An 18,074-nucleotide genomic window follows, 5' to 3' on the forward strand; every position below is an offset into this window, starting at 1 on the left:
CGCACGCATGCTCACGATTCCTACAACCGTCCTTGTGCATATTTTTCACCAATATTTTTGCAGTCTTATCGAAAAAAAAAATATTGATGCCCCTATCTAAGCTATATTATATTATAAAAAAGAAAGCACATGGCCGTGCTTATGAGCAAACTATTGCATCTAGAAAAAAGAATTTTACATTTAATTCATCTAAAACAAAACAATGTGCAGCAAAAAGTAGCCGCGTGTTATATGTCTGAACCATTCTACATCAGTATCCCATCTAGCTTTCATGATCAAGGCTGCCTCACTATCCAAAAATCACTTGCACCATATTAGTCCTTCACCACATGTTTTTCACTAATATTTTTACAGTCTCACAGAAAAAAATGTTGGTGCTGGGCCTCATTTCCTGCCATGGCTTTCTACACTGCTCCACCATTAACAATCTGTTCACTGTTTGGTGTTCCAAGTGAACAGCTCGTCAGTTTTTTTTTTTTTTTTCCAACTGGCAGAGTCAGATAAAGAGGGCTGGCAAAACAGATCCACCGAATCTAACAGGCCGAATATCATTCCGAGATATCGTAACCGTTATTTTCTTTTAAAAAATAAAACATTATGTCCACGTTAAAACAGACCCATATTGACGTTACTATCCTCACATTATGCTGTGGGCCCCACCGTCATCTCTCGTGGCGTGATCCCCGAGTTCCTTTTCGAGTCAAACTCCAGGTCACTGATTATTTGATACCAAACAAAATCATAACGTCAGCGTTTCCGCTCCCGCCGCTCCCTTCCCCGTTAGAACGACGCTCCCGCCGGCGAAGCCGTTCAAAGGCTACGGCGCACTAACTCATCTAAACGTCACCGCGAAGTACCACACCATCTCTACGATCGAATCCGGAAGGACGAGCCTCTGCCAGTAAAAATAAAAAAAAGAAAAAAAAAAAGAAAAAGGAGGAGAGAAACGATAAGTAACGGGCAGCAAATTTACCGCTTCTACCTGGTGAACGGGGAACTGACCGGTTCTCGAAGGCGGTGACGGGATTCGACTTCCGAGGGGACAAAAGTTACGGGAAAAAAAAAGTCCTGTTTACCAACCTCCTCACCCGCCGAGTCGTCGTCTTTTGCTTCTTTTCAGCCTCGCCGCGACGTGGAGAGCGCTGGCGATTTATAAATTTTCGGGGTATGATTAAAAAAAGCCACCGTGGTAGGGACGGACGACGTAGATGGAGAGGAAAAAAAATCGACTTCCCGCCCTTCGCTCTTCTTGAAATCTAGAGCGGTGGCGTAGAAAGAGACACGGAAGAACAGAAGACGAGAGGAGACAGAGGGAGGGGGGAGGTGAGAGGATGTGGGAGAGCTCTGGGGCGTTCCGAGGAGATGGACACGCCGGAGAGGAGCAAGATCGGGGGCACGCCGCTCTCTAAGTTCGAGGTGATCTCGATTCGCTGCCCTTCTCGTGAAGTCTCGCCTTTGCTGACGATTTTATTCCCTTTTTGGGGTTTTCTTGTTTGGTTCTTTGGATTTGGAGGGGACGGGGAGGTCTGGCGTTGTGTGGGGGTTGTGATGCAAGACTGAGGTTTCAGTTCGTTGGATCGGTGAAATTTGTGCCGTTGTGGGTGATTAATTGGTTTGCTCTCGGGATGGCCTGGATGGTTCGCGTGTTCTTTGTTTTTCTGCCCTATTTGTCGGGCGTTCTAGATTTTTGTTGGCGTTTGTGGCGAAAGATTGGGTTTTGGGTTTGGGTTTTGGGTTTCGTTTTGATGCTAGAGTTTGTAACTTGAAGTAGCGGGGTTGTTGCTTGTATGGTTTTGATTTGCTTAGTTTAAAGTGTTGTTAGTAAAGATTCCCCATAGAGGAGGATGTTATAGATGTGCTAGGAAAAGTCAACTTTGGTGGGTTTTTATTTTTGGTCTCTGCTCGCACTCTAGGGTTTAATTTCCTGTTTCTTTCATCTTGTTTGCATTATATGAATTGACGTTTTAGTTCAGATGACTAGGTTCAATGGATCCGCAAGGGTTTGAATTTAATGTACGCTCCTACTTCCTTCATTCCGATTTCCAGGATCCGAATAATTAACTTATGGATCTGAGTATTCCGTCCTCTTATTCGTACAAATGAGGAGAAATTCCAAATGATGCAGTATTTTGTTGAGTTTTCGCAGGCCTTGGTGCCTTTTGTGTTCTTCCTCCACTGATACAGCCCAGAGCATGCCTTGGCTGGTTTTCGTGTGCATCAAATTGCTCGTCCTTCTTTCCACCTTTAACAATATAGTTTGATTTTGGCGAATCTTTCTATAAGAAAAGTTATTCTGGCTTTGTGTTCCTGCTCTTACTGATAGCATTTGGTTTGTGCAACAGTGATGCCGATGTAGGTTAATTTTCTTGATTCAGTTCACATCTCATGTTCCATGATTCTTATTTCATGTGTTTCCTGTGGTATGAGTGGCAACCTCCCTTTAGTTAATGCTGCTGTTCTGCCATTCTGTGATATCTTAATTAATATTCACTGGCCCTTGATCTAAGATATCGGATAGTGAATTTATATTTATTTATTTTTTCTCCTTATTCGAACTGAAATCTGGTTGAGGATTACATATCCCTATCAGCTGGGTGAGGATAACATTTGTTCGTTCCAGTTTATGACCTTCTTTCTCCTGCCATTAAGTATATGTGCATAAAGCTGATTGGTTTCTCAGTACCAGAAGTATGGCTTATGTAGTATGTTGAATTGCTCATGGAAATTCAGCAGGTTTTAGGGGTTATTTGCCTAATGATTTTGTTTATTGTTGCAGGATTCTCCTGTCTTCAGCTTCATCAATAGTTTGTCTCCTATCCAGCCTGTCAAATCCATAGATCCAGTACACAGTGTGCAATCATATCTGCCTTCTATTCCTTCCATCTTTACTTCACCACATGCCAATTTAAGGGAATCGAGATTTTTGATAAGGTATATAATCATCTTGGTTGTGCATTTTTATAACCTGCTGTTGCCTATTTTAAATGCTTAGCTTTCATTGTGCTTTTCTCTCTCTTTTCATAGGAATTCTTTTTCGGACTTCTCAAAACATGAGAGTTCTTCTGACAATGTGGATGAAAGCAACCTAAGTACAGGGGTCCTAAATGCTGTTAGACTATCTAGATGCACTGTTATTGCCCAAGAAAATTGCAGTATAATATGCTCACTTAATGAAGCTACTGTTGACCCCCCTGATGAATGTGCAACTCTACCTGGTAATTTGCCTCAGCCTGAGCAGTATGACCCTGGTAGTCCCAACCATAATATTGCACCTTGCTTTGGTATCAAAATGGATTTTAAATTGGATATTGGCCATGCACCACTAGAACTGGTTCACTTTGTTCAAAATGGTCTGGAGAGAAGAAAAAATTTATTTGTTTCTGAAACGGAGTTTCTGGAAAATCATCCACCAGAGCAAAACAGAGATGAAATGGTAGGGTGTGAATGGGAGAATTTAATTTCTGATGATGCTGATAGCCTCTTGATTTTTGATTCCAATAATGAATCAGAGGCTTGCAAAGGGCCTAGTGAGAAATTAGAAGATTCTTCAAAGCTTGCAGGGGACCTTGACTGTTCACAGAAAACACAAACTAATGAGTCTTCTGGTCGTTGTGTCCAAACTGCTTCACAGGATCCTTCAGTCAGCTGTAGCAAAGAAAATGGTAAGCAAGATGAAACAGATCATACCCCGCAAATTCTCTCAGACACTTGTCAGAGTCAGGTTGTGTTGAGTGATCTGATTGAGAAGACAGCCAATGGAACCAGTGATCACATTCGATTAGGCCACAAGGTAGATCTTCTCATCAGAAATCATGGATACAGTAGTTGACCTTTTCTCCCCACACACTTTGTGTCTTGTCTTTAGTTTTTACCCCCCTTTTTAATTTTGTTATTTCATCCTTTGACTAGGATATTTCATATGTTCAGACAAATTGCATATTTTGGTGAACAGTTTTTGTTTTGGGAATTTAACCCTCGAGACACTTCCTCTCATTCTGCTATGAGCCTGATATATTCAGTATTTTTAGTGGACTTATTTGCTGTTCACTCACTTGGGATGCTTGGTACATAATAAACTACATTGCAAGTTCTGTTATCACAGGGCATAGAATTGTAGGTTGTTCCTTGGATCCTTGCATAAGAGTAGCCTGGGACGATGACTAAGCTGTATGGCTTTTTGTTCCTCCTAGGGTTGTGGTTGGTTGAAGGTGCTTTAAATCATGCTGAAAATAGTACTTTAGTGAAGGAATTGCAGCTTGATTGATGTGGCTGTTTGCTTTACTGTTTTGATTGAGATGTCATTCATCACTTACACCCATCCTTTACTTGCAAGTATCCAACTACTCACTGTTGACAAATTTTGAATGATGGCGCCAATGGAACATCTTATGTTATTATGTTTGTGATATCCAGACACTGCATTTTGTGATGTCTAATTTGACCTGCATCACTTATAAGTGTGCAGTGACTGTTGCTTATTCTCTTCTATAGGTTGACTTGGAAAAGCATGTGATTAGGTCTTGGTTATTCTATTTCACCTGCATCAATTATTTGCTTAACAATATGCAGTGACTGTTGCTAATTCTCTTCTGTAGGTTGATTCCCAACAACAGCGTGGCATGCGAAGGCGTTGTCTGGTTTTTGATACGGCTGGGTTTTCTAAAAAGAATTTGCAAAACAGCTCAAACCTCCATTCTTCAGCTTCATTGCTGTCCAACGAGAAAATGGCTTCTGATGATAAATGCTCCAGGCCTGGAACTAGTCATTCACCATGTGTATTGCCTGGTATTGGGTTACATTTGAATACTCTTGCAACAACCTCGAAAGACAGACTGATCACTCAAGAGATGTTGGTTTCTGGGAAACAATTAATTAGCATGCCATGTTCTGTTGGCCCCTTTGCCCCAACAACATCTGGGCAGAAAAGCAAGTCTTTGTCTGTTGAAAAGGATATGAGTTCTAATGGAAATGAAGTCCAGAACCTTCAGATTATGCATGATGATGCATCTCAAGTGCCTGCACTTGGAAATGGTGAGGAACTAAATCAAGGCAGTCCAAAGAAAAAGAGGTATATTATCAGCTGCCACTGCTTGTCTTGTTTATTGCCTCATTATCTCTGTCTTTCAATAAATAACTGGTGCTGAAAATTTATGAGCCAGGCGCAAGTCAGAAAATGGTGGTGAAAGTGATGCATGCAAGCGCTGCAATTGTAAGAAGTCAAAATGCTTGAAGCTGTAAGATTCCTTCCTGCATTTCATATTTATGTAATTGGAAGTTACATGGCATAAAACTTGCAATTATTTGATACATGTCAATCTTTGCCCCTCATGTTTTTCATAATGCTAGGCTAATACCAAGAAAATTCTTCCATATACTAGAAAATACCTGAACCTGATAGCTTGGTTTATTTTTCTTACTTAGGATACTCCTTGGCGGGTAAATTGAAATTCTAGTTATCTTAGTACTGCTTATATAGTTAAAAATTCAAAATCTTAACTAGATTGGTTCTCACTGTGTTCTCAAATTATTCTTTCCTTTTTATTTTCATCATTTATTTGTAACCCGCCACCCCCTGGGGCAAAAGACTGCCTTAATATATCTTCTCTGACCTATGTGGCATCTTTTAACTTGTAGGTTTTTTTAAATTTTTAAATTATTTTTTTGGTTGGAAAGAGACCTGCAGGCAATGGGCGACACAAACAGGCTAGTCCTCCACCAAATACCCCCAACCTTCCCATCCTTGCTAAAGGCAGGATAAGAATCTATATGTCAGGTACAACCAACAAGAAACCTTACAAGCAAGGTAAACTGGCACCATCCTTGTGAAAAGAGAAGGAAAGGACCATAACACTTTCTGGAATTACATTTTTATATGAGCTGAGTTATTTCTGACCTAGTTCTGTGTTGTTTATCTATCCCCTGATTTGATATTACTTTTAGGGGAGATAAGTTTTGCATGTTCCTTATCGCCAAATGTGCATTAAAATGGTCAGCCACTGGTCAGAAATTGTTTATAGAGTATCCTGTTTCTTTCTTTTTTATACCTTTTTGTTAATGTTGGTTTGGTTTCTATGATAAAATTTATCGTCTGGGAGAGTAGTTTGCCTTTTTTTTTTTTGGTGGTGTTTTAATGTTATCATCAGAGCTTCTTGTATGCATATCTTGGAAATTTGCGTGCACATGTGTGTGTATAAATATGTATTTGTAAAGCAAACTTTTTTCATAGTTTATTGTAAAATGGTCTATTATTCTATGACATTTCATGCAGTTACTGTGAGTGTTTTGCTGCTGGAGTCTACTGTTCCGAGCCCTGCTCGTGCCAAGGATGTTTCAACAAGCCGATTCATGAGGAAATGGTTCTGGCTACTCGCAAGCAGATAGAGTCTCGCAATCCTCTTGCATTTGCTCCTAAAGTGATTCGAACATCTGAAACTGGCCAGGAAACGGGGGTAGGTATTTTGCCTGACATCTTTTTCTGCTTGCCCCTCTTCCTCCCTTTCCCCCACCTGTTCCTCTCCTTTTCCTTTCTCTTGCTATTAACTAGATCATGTTTGGTACCCTTCAGGAAGATGCTAACAAGACTCCAGCTTCAGCCCGCCATAAAAGGGGATGCAACTGCAAGAAGTCAAATTGCCTGAAGAAATACTGCGAGTGCTATCAGGTTCTACCTCTTGGCTCACTAAACATGTTTTCTTTGTAGTATGTTATCTGATACTGGAAGCTGGTTTCTCTTTTAAGGGTGGTGTTGGATGCTCTATCAGCTGCAGATGTGAGGGATGCAAGAACGCCTTTGGAAGGAAAGAGGGTAAGTGTTGTGTCCTATATCCACACCGTAGTTTGTGAGTACTTGGGTGCCAGTTTCTCTGGATGAATACTTATGTTCTGCTTTTCAAATTTGCAAACAGCTTTACTAAATAATTCTTTGTTTCTACTTTGTTGTGGTGTCCTTCTTTTCCACACTCGTTTCTGATTTGATTACTAGATTTGGTTTGATTTCCCTCATGTCTTTTCAAAAATATTTTGGTTTTTCGCATTGCAATAATCTGAAGTTGGAGATGATGGAAGGTGATTTATTGAATTCCTTAGTTCTTATTCATTCCTTTGCTGCTCAAGGAATTGTGGAAGAAACCATTATGCTATCACTTCACAGGCTCTTTGACATCTTTGTGGTTTCCTTTCATTATTGTTTTTCAGCTTGGTAAACATTTTGATGGTGATGGAATGGGAGTTAAAATTGACACTCAGGAGACAAGGGTGCTTTATAATATTTCAAGATGCTCCTGATTATGTTTGGTTTGATAGGATCAAAAGGAGTAGAAAATATAGTTGATAATTTTTTTTTGGATGGGAAGAAAGTTGAAATGATACATAGATTAGACAATTATGTAGAACATGCAGAGTGTTTAACTTATTTCCAATACGCAAGAAGAACTTGAATGAAGAACCGGCAAGGAGGGGATCCAGGGGAAGATTTAGATTAATAAACAAGAGGAAAGAGGTTGAGCTCAACACCTTTCAAAAGATGAATCTGTTTCTATCAGTATCAAATATTTAACTACAAATTTGGATATCCATATGACCCGATATTTAGTGGTGTATAATTATTTTAGAGCTTGTTTTTAATGTAATATATGTTTCAGGAAGAATTTTGAATTCTGGAGACAATAAATATCTTTTGAGGTTTTTAATTTAAAAATTCATGATCTCAAATTCTACACTTTTTCTAGATTCCAAATTTTGTACATTCGGTATTTTTGATTTTTTTTAGGAGGTGATCAGTTGTTAGAAGGAGGTAGATCCATAACAAAAAAAAGTCAAAGAAGTAAAACTCATAAATTTGGAAAATTCTACTAAAGTTGAATATTCCAATTCCATGGTTTCCAGAATCTTGTAATCTTTATTAACGCAAGCAAATGCCATTACTGTCTAAAATCATATCTTTGAATTACAAACTTATTTTAAATAACAGAGTATCATGATTATGTATACATCTGAAATCATTCTAAAACACTAATCTTCTAATTAATGAACTAGTGACCCTCTAGAGATCTCTGCACTTTCTTTGTTAGATAGTGATGTATCAATGTGTTGTCAGATTGTAGAAAAGTAAGTTGTTTTTACACGTCACATGAGAGGACTGTAACCCAATAAAGTTGGATATATTCGGTTGTTGCTTCCTCCTTTTAGTTAAGTGCATCACTCCAACTCTTGCTTTCTAGATGTTGACATCATAAGTGAAAATTATCATCTTGAAAATGAATCTTGAGTTGGATATCTCTGCCATTGCATGTGAACTGTTTTTGTTGTCAAGTTGTTTGTTCCTTTATTGCAGAGATCATTGAAGCATTTTGTCTGTCCAGCAACAAATTGGTTGCAGTTGAAAAACTTCTTGGATCTTGATTCATATGTGGTTTGGTTTTACATTGTGATAGTAATTAATATTTGTGTTGAATCTTCAACTAACCAATAGATTTTTTTTCCTCTGGCCAAATTTGTACTGAGGTGAATGGTGCATTTGCTTGCTTTTAGTTCACTATGCCATTTTAACCTCTGGAACAAGTCTTTTATGGTCTATGTAACTCATCCAGTTTTTCATCAAGGTATAAGGCCCCACCTTTGCTTTCTTTAGGTTAGAGATTTCCCCTATTTCTAGTCCCATTTAGCTACCCACATTAAACCAAATCTGTTATTTCTTATATCATGATTATGCTGCCATTAGATGCTACAATCCATTATTTAGGGTTGTTTCATCATTATGCGGCCATACTTATTTCCTTTTTTCTTCTCTTGATGTTGCACCTTGTATGATTTAAATGTTTGAATTCTTTTTGCTATGTTTCCCTTTTTTGGCCATGCTCAGTGATGCATGTCCTCTTCCTTTATTTTGGCCATCAGGAGTTGGATGCATTCATTGCTTTGAGTCCTTGTGCCTTCAACTATTATCTTGGTGTTTGGCATTCCTGCTTGATGATCATGTGCTTTGTCTCATAACTCTCTACTACATTTGCTTTTTTACCTAGCTTGCGACAGTCACTTACCTGACTCTATCAGCTGTAATTTTCTCCTACTCATGAACATTTAGCTTGCTATTCTAGACAACTGAATTGTTGGTTCACTTTGACTTTCTTTTTAGACCATATTGAGGGCTTAGTTCTTGAGCATATCTAATCTAAAATGCTAAACTTGACATATCCAGTTCCTCTTCTGCCTTCTCATCTTGAAAATGTGGCAATGATCTCTGAAGAGCCATATGTATGTTCTTTTGTTTCTAGGGTATCTGACAGCTCATTTGCAAGGACCTGCCACTTCAAGCTTAGCTTGCAGCATAGTGAGGATCATGTTTGAGGGTTCACGGGTCATTATCAGTTCTTTTATCATAGTGAATTTTCGTTTCAATATCCTATTCCTTGTTTGGTTATTTCAAGTGTTTTCTTGTGGGGCTGGTCATGCTATCACTGCCTAAAGTTGTCTTTTATGCCTTAGCGAGTGTTGATAACTTTATATTTTTTTTGATGCACTTACATTTTTGAGTTTCAGCCACATGGTGCTATTCATTTCATTCAAAGTCTTTTGCTATGTTTTGATCTATTATCTTTTTTTTCTTTCTTTTAATAATCTTAGTGTGGATTGTACCTGCTTTCATATTAAAGTATTCTATGATACTTCTATAGCCATCTTAGACATTGTGTTATCCAAGATTTCTCTTCTATATTTTTCAATTTTCTGACTTGCTCTCCTAGGTATGTTTTCTTGTTCATGCTCTCATGCAGAGCTACTTTTCTCCATTTTGTCTATGATGACTAACAAATATTTTTTTGGTGCTTGATGTTAAATCTTACTATTATTGGTCTAGAAGGATCATCAGACTTGATGTGGATCACTTTGGCTATTATGGGTAGGGCTGAATAGTCTGAGAGGAAGATCCGTCACATCAAGAAATCGAGTCATAGGCCAAACTCCCGGAGGAGGCCGTAACTTGGTTATATGTATTTGATTGAGGTGATATTTTTTTTTCAAAAAAAAGGATAATTTTTTTAGCTCTATATTATGATGCTACGCCTTTTAGGGGGTTGCGCTAGTAGTGTAATTGAGTCGAGTAGCTAAAAGCTCAAGCTCAACTCGATTCAAAATACTTGGGCTCAAAACTCGACTCAAGTATCTCAAGTTCGAGCTTGCTTTGATGAAAATGGGCAATGCTTGAGATTGACTCGAATATCAATCGAGCCATACTCCAAATTCGAGCCTTAACTTAATAATATATATATATATATTATAAATAAAAATAATATTATTAACTATATATATATATATATATATATATATATATATATATATATATATATATATATATATATATATATATATATATATGAATTCGAAAGGCTCTTGAGCTTTTGAGCCGAGTATCTTGCTACTCGAGCTCAACTCAAAAAGACTATTTGAGCTGCTCAAGCTTAATAATAACCGAGTCAAATCGAATTTGGATTGAAGTCAATCTCGAGTAGCTTGCGAGTGGCTTTCTTATTTGTACCTCTAGGTTACGTCCCGTACAAATTCCATCATTTGGGGCCTAAAATGAGTTGGTGAAATTGAATTTTTTTTTTTCGGATAAGATTTTGTTCGGGTATATCTTCTAATTCGTGAATAATTTGGTTGAGTAACAAAAGACAAACGTGATATAGAAGTCAAAATCCACCTCTTGAAAAATTATAGCTTTTTTTATATTATTTTTATTAGATAGATCTATTTTAGATAAAGAGGTCTATTAAAACCAGGAGTAGGAATTTGACTTGAATTATGCAAGGATGAATCTCATAATTATAAATAGAGGCTGTGTATTTTAGTTTTTAATCAATCAATAAAATAAAAGGGGGCTTAAGTTTTACTTTTGAATTTTTTTTCTCTTTTGGTTTTTTTGTGTGAAATTTGAGTTAAGCAGTTTGAGGAAAGATCAAATCTTTCCTCCCCGATTGGATCAATCACCAACTTTGGCATATGCAACAAGAGTTTGTCCGCTGATTAACAACTCCAATAATTTGTTCCTTTCCAATGCTTGCCACTTCTAGTATGCCTTCCTAGTTAAGGAAATTGGACATGAGGTTACTGACAATTTGGTGTCATGCCATTTTTATGCCTCCTCCTTGTCAATTCATATCCTTGTAAATATTTCTTGAGGGACCAAATTCAAAACCAATGTGTTTTCCAATGGGAAAATCACAAATACTAATATAAATTGGATTACATGGAGACCACAATGAAATTCATGAGAGTTGATTGTGGAATAAGTTTCTTAGGCTTTTTCCATTCATTTGTCCCTTTTACGAATCAGGGAGAAACCCAAGATTTGGCATCTTCACACAGTGATTTCCATGTCAAGTTCTAGTGATGTGCTTATATTGTGGAATAGATAATTGACTGGGTCATGGTGAGGTTAAAGGAAATTAGTTATATAGCTAGTATTATATACATCGTTATGATGTTTGGATGTAACAAAAGTTGGTATCTTGTAGTATGGCTATTGTGTCTAGGCCCTCATTACCAGGACCATAGGACCTCAATGCTTGTGAGCAAGGTTTTAAATCCCATGGGATAGGATTGTCTCGATTTTTTCATGGAACGGGATGCATTGTCGTTCCTTCCTATCTCGACACTTGAGATAGAGGATGTTCCAAGACATTCCAATCGGGATGTTGGGACACTGGTGGGATGGTCCTATCCTGATACATGGGATGGTATTCCGTTTTGATGTCCTGTGGGATGTCTTTCTAGGATCTGAATCCTTGCTTGTAAGTAGTATCCCGGATGAGCTGTTAATATGGCTGACCAAAAGATTTGGCTCATTAGATTCTGGGCCAATGATGTCACAGAATGATGGTTAGCATTTTTTTTTGGCAGCCCATGAGGGAAATTCTCCAATAGGAGAGGAAATATTTCTAGGTTCCCATGCTGTTTTTTGCTTGTTTATAGTTCTAGTGCCCACAGACACATCCCCTGCCCCCCCCCTTCTCTCTCTACACAGACAAATAAATATTTGGGCTATTTACGATGCCCTTCCTATAGCCATTATTGTATATGACAACTTTGCATTTCATATGTCTGCTTTTATAATGTACAACATCTGTTCTGAAATTAAAAATTAAAGATCTATTAAGCACTTATCATTGATTTCATTTTGTTTAACTTTAGTTGCATTCTTGCCTTATCTTGCTTTGGCAGGTATTGTACTGATAGGAGCTGAAGAAATTGAACAGGGAGAGGAGGAAACAAATCCTTGTGAGAGGGAAAAGGACAAACCAGATGATGATGGCCAACAGCATGCTAATGTCAAGATTGATGAAAACCATTCTTCTGAAAATGTTTTATCCGTGACACCATTGCAAACTCGCAGGTTTAGCATTTTGTATGTGTTTTCCCAAGTTTGGTTTTAGTAATCTTTTCCGAAAAATAAATATCAGAAGCACCATTTTTTCAGGCCGCCGGTCAAACTTCCACTCTTTTCAAGTGCAAAGCCCCCAAGATCTTCTACACTTTCTGTTGGGTTTTCTCCTTGGCTCTTTACATCTCAACCTATCCGTAAGTCTGAAATCCCACTTCCTCAACATAAGCTTGAGAAGCATGTAAGTACTGCTCTTGAGGATGATACTCCGGATATCCTAAGATGCGGTGCATCACCAAGCAATGGTGTGAAGACTGCCTCCCCTAACCGAAAGAGGGTTTCACCTCCACATAATGGAATTGGGTTGTCCCCAAGCCGCAAGGGTGGCAAGAAATTGATCTTAAAATCTATTCCTTCATTTCCATCACTTACAGGTGATGTATGTGAAGATTATCCCATGAACTATTCCAACAGTTCTTTTTGTTCATCTACATGTAGCTGAGGTATGCCCCTTTTTTATGCTCTGCCTAGTATTTTGTAATATTTTCAAGTTTATCTTTGAGGCATTCTTTATTTCCTTTTGAATCAGGCTGTTGCAAAGTTGCATGGCTGGGTGGCATGTGATTGATAGAGACTTGCCATAAATTGCCATCTCTCACTCCATGAGTGTCCTTGCACTGGGCCAAACTTGAGTAGTGTGACCTGGTAACAGATGAAGTATAAATAGCAACAATTTGCTTCAATCAATGTTAAACAACTGAGCTATGTTCTTAGATGTACCTGTTTTGTGATGCTTGTATGATATTGCTGTTTATTTTGTATCTTTCTGCACGTGTACTGTTTTTCTAAAAGTAAACTTAAGAAAAGACCATCGCACTTCTCTTTAATTTTTTTATCCTTCTAAGTAGAAGATGAGAGATGCTTAATTCTCTCAACTGATCTGCCATTTTGACTGGTACAATGATGAATAAACCTTCTGCTTTTGTGTATTCGTTAAAGGTGGTAAATTGCTATTTGTTCATGGTGATAAATTTGCACATATGCGTGCATGTGTAGCCAATGCCCTTTTGGTGTAGCTTCCCTTTTTATTGTTCTTTATTTGTATTCCCTTACCTGAACTGGTCAGTTGATATCCAATACGATGAATGCAGCCATGTCTCCTCTAGGTAGTGGCTAAGCGGAGATATAATTCAACTTATGGCTGTGCAAATTCTTTATCCAGAGATTTGTAAATAGAGAATCATGGGAATTGAATGATGATATCAAATATATGAGGCATGGATGTGGATGGATTGAGTTGGGAGTTGTGTGAATAAGCCTAAGGAAGTTTCCAATGATTGGTGCTGATTGAGCTAGAAAAAATTTTCAAATTTTGTAATTTTCAGAAATGCATACAATACACACGGTTATCTGTATGAAAGTTCATGCATTAAGTCTATGTTTGGTTGCTTGAAAAAGATTTCGGAAAAGCTCAGTTGCTGCACGCTGGTAAATATGATTAGAACTTGAAAAAGGCCCTGCAATGAACAGCTCTTGCCATGGCATGTAACAGTTGTATATTATGGAAAACAAAATGTTTCTAAATAGTATCAATTGGGTCTAGCTAAAAAAATAGAGAGATTGATTTCTTAATGATCAAAGTATGGTTGAATAGGCCCGATTCAAAGAATTATGTGCTGATATCTCTGAAAGCGCTTTTTTTTTTTTTCCCTCCTGATTGCATTCGAAATCATAATGGACGCATAATTTCTTAAAGGGAGATGTAAAAATGATTAATGAACGATTATCCTGCAATTAGATGGAACCATGATCCAATCACCAGGTTTATACGAAGAAAATGTTCACCTCCAAGCCTCCTTCCTCATCCTTTTTCATCATTTGCCCTTAGGCGAATTCATGGTTGACTTTCTTTTTGGGGGTCAAATGGTTCCATTTGTCTTAAGCATTTTACTATCATTCTCAGCTGCAATGCATGTAAAAATTAAATTACTAGAACAAGTTCAAAGAATTTGGGAAAAGAGAGATTAAAGGACCAGTGCTAAGGTTTTGTTTGTTTTTATTTGAAGAGTTCAATTGGTCACGAATGCGTATGAGAGGCAGGTTGAGTGTTTTTATTTAAAAAAGAGGCATTGACTAAGAATTTTTATTAGAAAATATTTAATCGAGAGATAAAGGCTAAGTACCTACCCCGTTTCCGCTATTATATCTAAATATTAAAATTTATAGATTTTCGATTTAAATATATTTAAATATATAAATATTATGATAAAGAAGATGGGTTTTTAGTTTGGATATTATATATTTAAATATTATAATACAATGGAAAGCATCTATCTATATGTCTTCATAGGCTATAGATTATTAAAATACATAATTTTTGATTTCTAGATACATAAGGGTGTATATCATGATTAATAATATAGATTTTTTTGGTAAACTGGAAACATTAAATCAGTCTAGAATAAATACTTTTGTGAGAATCTAAAAATTAAATACCTAATAATTTAGAAAGAAAATCTCTCATAATTATTTATGGAGTAGGTCCCTATATATATATGTGTGTGTAAAGAAAATAAATCTATTAATATAATAAAATAATATCAATAATTATTGTTAAAATAAATTTCTATAATATGGATCTTTAGTTTGAAATGTATTATTGATTTTGGAGCAGGGGGAGTAGATATCCTCTCCCCTAAAAAGATGCAAAATCTTTAATATATATATATATATATATATATATATATATATATATATATATATATTGATTTAGAGTATATCTACTAATGTATTTCATATGATTTGGATTCTCTGCTGCCATCCTCTATCATCGCCAGTCAGTTGGGTTGGACTGAATATAATTGATATATTTTTTTTAAAACAAAATTATAGTGAGTGTAATTGATTGATCGAGATTACATTTGCAAATGGGAAAAAAATATGGAACCTCTCTCATTTTCCTTGAGGCGAGTCATCTTCAATCATCCATCAAGACGGAATAGCTCATTGCCAATCTAGAGCCCTAATCTACATTTCGTTATAGCCTCTCTGATTTGGTGATGCTAAGAATAGCATGTTATTGAAAACCATCAGGGAAATGTAAAGAAAACCAAAAGAAAGTTAGAGGGAGACACAGAATAAATCGGACCAAGATGCTCCTTTAACTCGTGTATTTCCAAATATGCGACATTCTAGTATTATAACAAAAAAAACGGTGAACAAATAGAGGAAGAAAGACAAAGATGATAGTATAATCAGGGGAAAGAAAAAGTTTATATTATTAGACAGATTCTACTAAAATTGTTCTTTCTGGATATAGTCTTGGGAGACGAGCAGACATGAGGGGCCTACAGTTTTATCTGCAGGTATTGTAGGAAAAAAATGTCCCTACGAATCCTAGGAACTTGGAGACTAATCTTTTATATATAGGATTAAGGGTATCATAGGTTGGGAGGAGTTGGACTCTATAATGGGAATGAGAAAAAGTAACCCCTATTCCAACTATTTGTTCACGAAAAATTTTATTTTCATTCAATTGCAAGATAATAAAAATATCCCAATCTCTCAAAATCCAATTCTAATTTTCCTCCGGTGTTCAAATCTCATTTTGAATTCGCTTTTGGTAATAAACCAAATGTATCAAGAGAAATGGCTATTTTAATTCTGATTCCGGCTATGGGCCACATGGATCATAATTGTCTATGCTTTAGGGTAAGCTGAAGTGCAATGTGGAATGAAGCCCAAGAGAGCTTTTGAGTCGGCCCATCAACAAACCCAGCTGACAGCCACCATAAGGCCTAATTGTTAGGTCCAGTAAGTCAATGTATACATACCACTCACGGCTCCACTTAGGTTTTTGCTGGCTCGACCCAAACCGATAAACTTTATGGAAAAATAAATTAATGGCTCAACTTGGGTGGACCTAAGCCGAATAGCAATAGATTAGTTCTAGGTTCGATTTGTTAACCCATTCAAATATAAATAAGGCATTATTGGTTGATTCATTCAAGATTCTGGTCTGGCTTGGATTGCTTGCAGCAACTCTACATGAGAGTCCAACGAGCGTGTCTACTTCCTTGAAGGAGCCCGTAGGTGAGACGAGCTTATATTTCTAATTGGAAGCATATCACCACTTTCAATGAAGTCCATAGAAATAAGTCTCATTAATGCAAGCTGCAGTGCCAGAGATCATCATAGCTACTCAGGTAGCGACGTAAACTGGTCCCTTTACTAAATTTTCTCCAGCTAAGAGATTCGTACCAAAGATGGAAGTGAGTTGGATGACACCCATTGACCATTTTGTGGTCCCACCATAAGCCTTCATTGAGTTACTTGAAGGTACAACTTTTGAAACTAACGTCCATATGCATCGTAGGTGACAGTCTACTTTCACAAATCTTGATGCACGAACATAGGTCCGGCATTGCGATGGACCACTGTACCATCAAATGTCTCGATAAATGGACCCAACAAATTTCTATCAAGGATTGGGAAACATGGGGCCATTGAATACCATATGCCGGTCCGCTAGCCAGTGGCCACGGTAAGAAGGTAGCAGGAGGACAGCAAAAGGCCTCCTTCCAACAAAGTGACAAAAATATTCTCACATAATCCTCTTTTTTTTAATCTCTTGGGTAAAAGCTTACATGGGATTCTAGACTTGGGACTGTTCATCAATTCTAGATTTTCTACTCAAAAACCATTAGAAGACAAGAGGCGGAGAGGAATAACTTTCTCCAAGGTGATCAGATCATCTGGTCGGTGCTGGTCCCGTTGTACCTTAGCCACTATTTGATCATGCCAGGTCGATGGCCGATGATGACATACAACTAATTATTTGTAGCATCTCTCTTTGTAGTTCATACTGCTAGGCTACGACAAGATGAGTTTGTTCGATCCCATGCTATGCCAAAGTCGATGCTCATCACCATTTACTGTTCGCTGCTTTGTTCCCTTCAAATATGCCGAGACTGTGTAGGTGTGATTCAGGAGGAAGCACTGCAATCATTAGAAGGTTAGGACATTCACCGAGCCATGTATCATGTTGGAGGAAATGGAGCAAAGAAGATAGTATGGTAGGGCAGAGCATTGTTGGTGTTAATCAGAGGATAGAGGGGGAAAGATTCTGATTAGTACATGAAAATGACTATGATTGTGAATGCTTGGAAAAAATGACAATAGTAAGGTGAGGAGTTCCTCTCTTTGTTTAGATAAATTGATGGGAAAATGCAGACATCTGTGGACACATCCGCGGAAGCATGTAGCTGACATTGAGTTATACCTACTTTATTTTGTGGGCATGGCTGCAAAGATTGCACATCAGCATATATCAGAAGCCTATGACAAAATAATATATGTCTTGATGATATTACAGATAGGGTACATTAATTTTCATTTGCAGATTTTGCATTAGAACTCCTTGGATTGAGTTGAGTGTGGGATGAGATGCATAGTTTGAATTCTTTTTCTCTAACCTCCAATGAACTCTGCCACTGGATAGGTTGTTTCTTTTTGAGAAATTAGATCCGACGCAGCATGCACCATGTGACCATGCAAGCAGCCAATCACAATTGCTTGTTTCTGTGGGTGTTCATCTTGTTGGACCGTTATACAAATGAGTGGCTGTTATTGGAGCCGTGCATGGCCACATGATGTATACTGGGTAGAATATAATTTCTTGTTTCTTATTATCAAAGTT

General features: G+C 37.5%; 1 protein-coding gene across 2 annotated transcripts; it reads left to right on the plus strand.

The window, feature by feature from the left end:
- The first annotated feature begins 1,065 nt into the window (after positions 1 to 1,065).
- LOC105057378 (protein tesmin/TSO1-like CXC 2) lies at positions 1,066 to 13,407 on the plus strand. Of its 2 annotated transcripts, none has more exons than XM_010939980.4 (11): positions 1,066 to 1,416; positions 2,777 to 2,931; positions 3,025 to 3,790; positions 4,596 to 5,068; positions 5,160 to 5,234; positions 6,269 to 6,449; positions 6,566 to 6,661; positions 6,739 to 6,805; positions 12,217 to 12,388; positions 12,473 to 12,879; positions 12,966 to 13,407. In XM_010939980.4, the coding sequence occupies exons 1-10, from the start codon at positions 1,363 to 1,365 to the stop codon at positions 12,876 to 12,878; spliced, it is 2,445 nt and encodes an 814-aa protein (XP_010938282.1). In that variant the 5' UTR covers positions 1,066 to 1,362; the 3' UTR covers position 12,879; positions 12,966 to 13,407. The 2 variants fall into 2 exon arrangements, with proteins under 2 accessions (XP_010938282.1, XP_073108056.1); XM_073251955.1 differs by lacking the exon at positions 1,066 to 1,416 and adding an exon at positions 2,482 to 2,688.
- The last annotated feature ends 4,667 nt before the right edge of the window (positions 13,408 to 18,074 follow it).

Source organism: Elaeis guineensis, chromosome 2, assembly GCF_000442705.2.
Source record: "Elaeis guineensis isolate ETL-2024a chromosome 2, EG11, whole genome shotgun sequence".
Taxonomy (NCBI): domain Eukaryota; kingdom Viridiplantae; phylum Streptophyta; class Magnoliopsida; order Arecales; family Arecaceae; genus Elaeis; species Elaeis guineensis.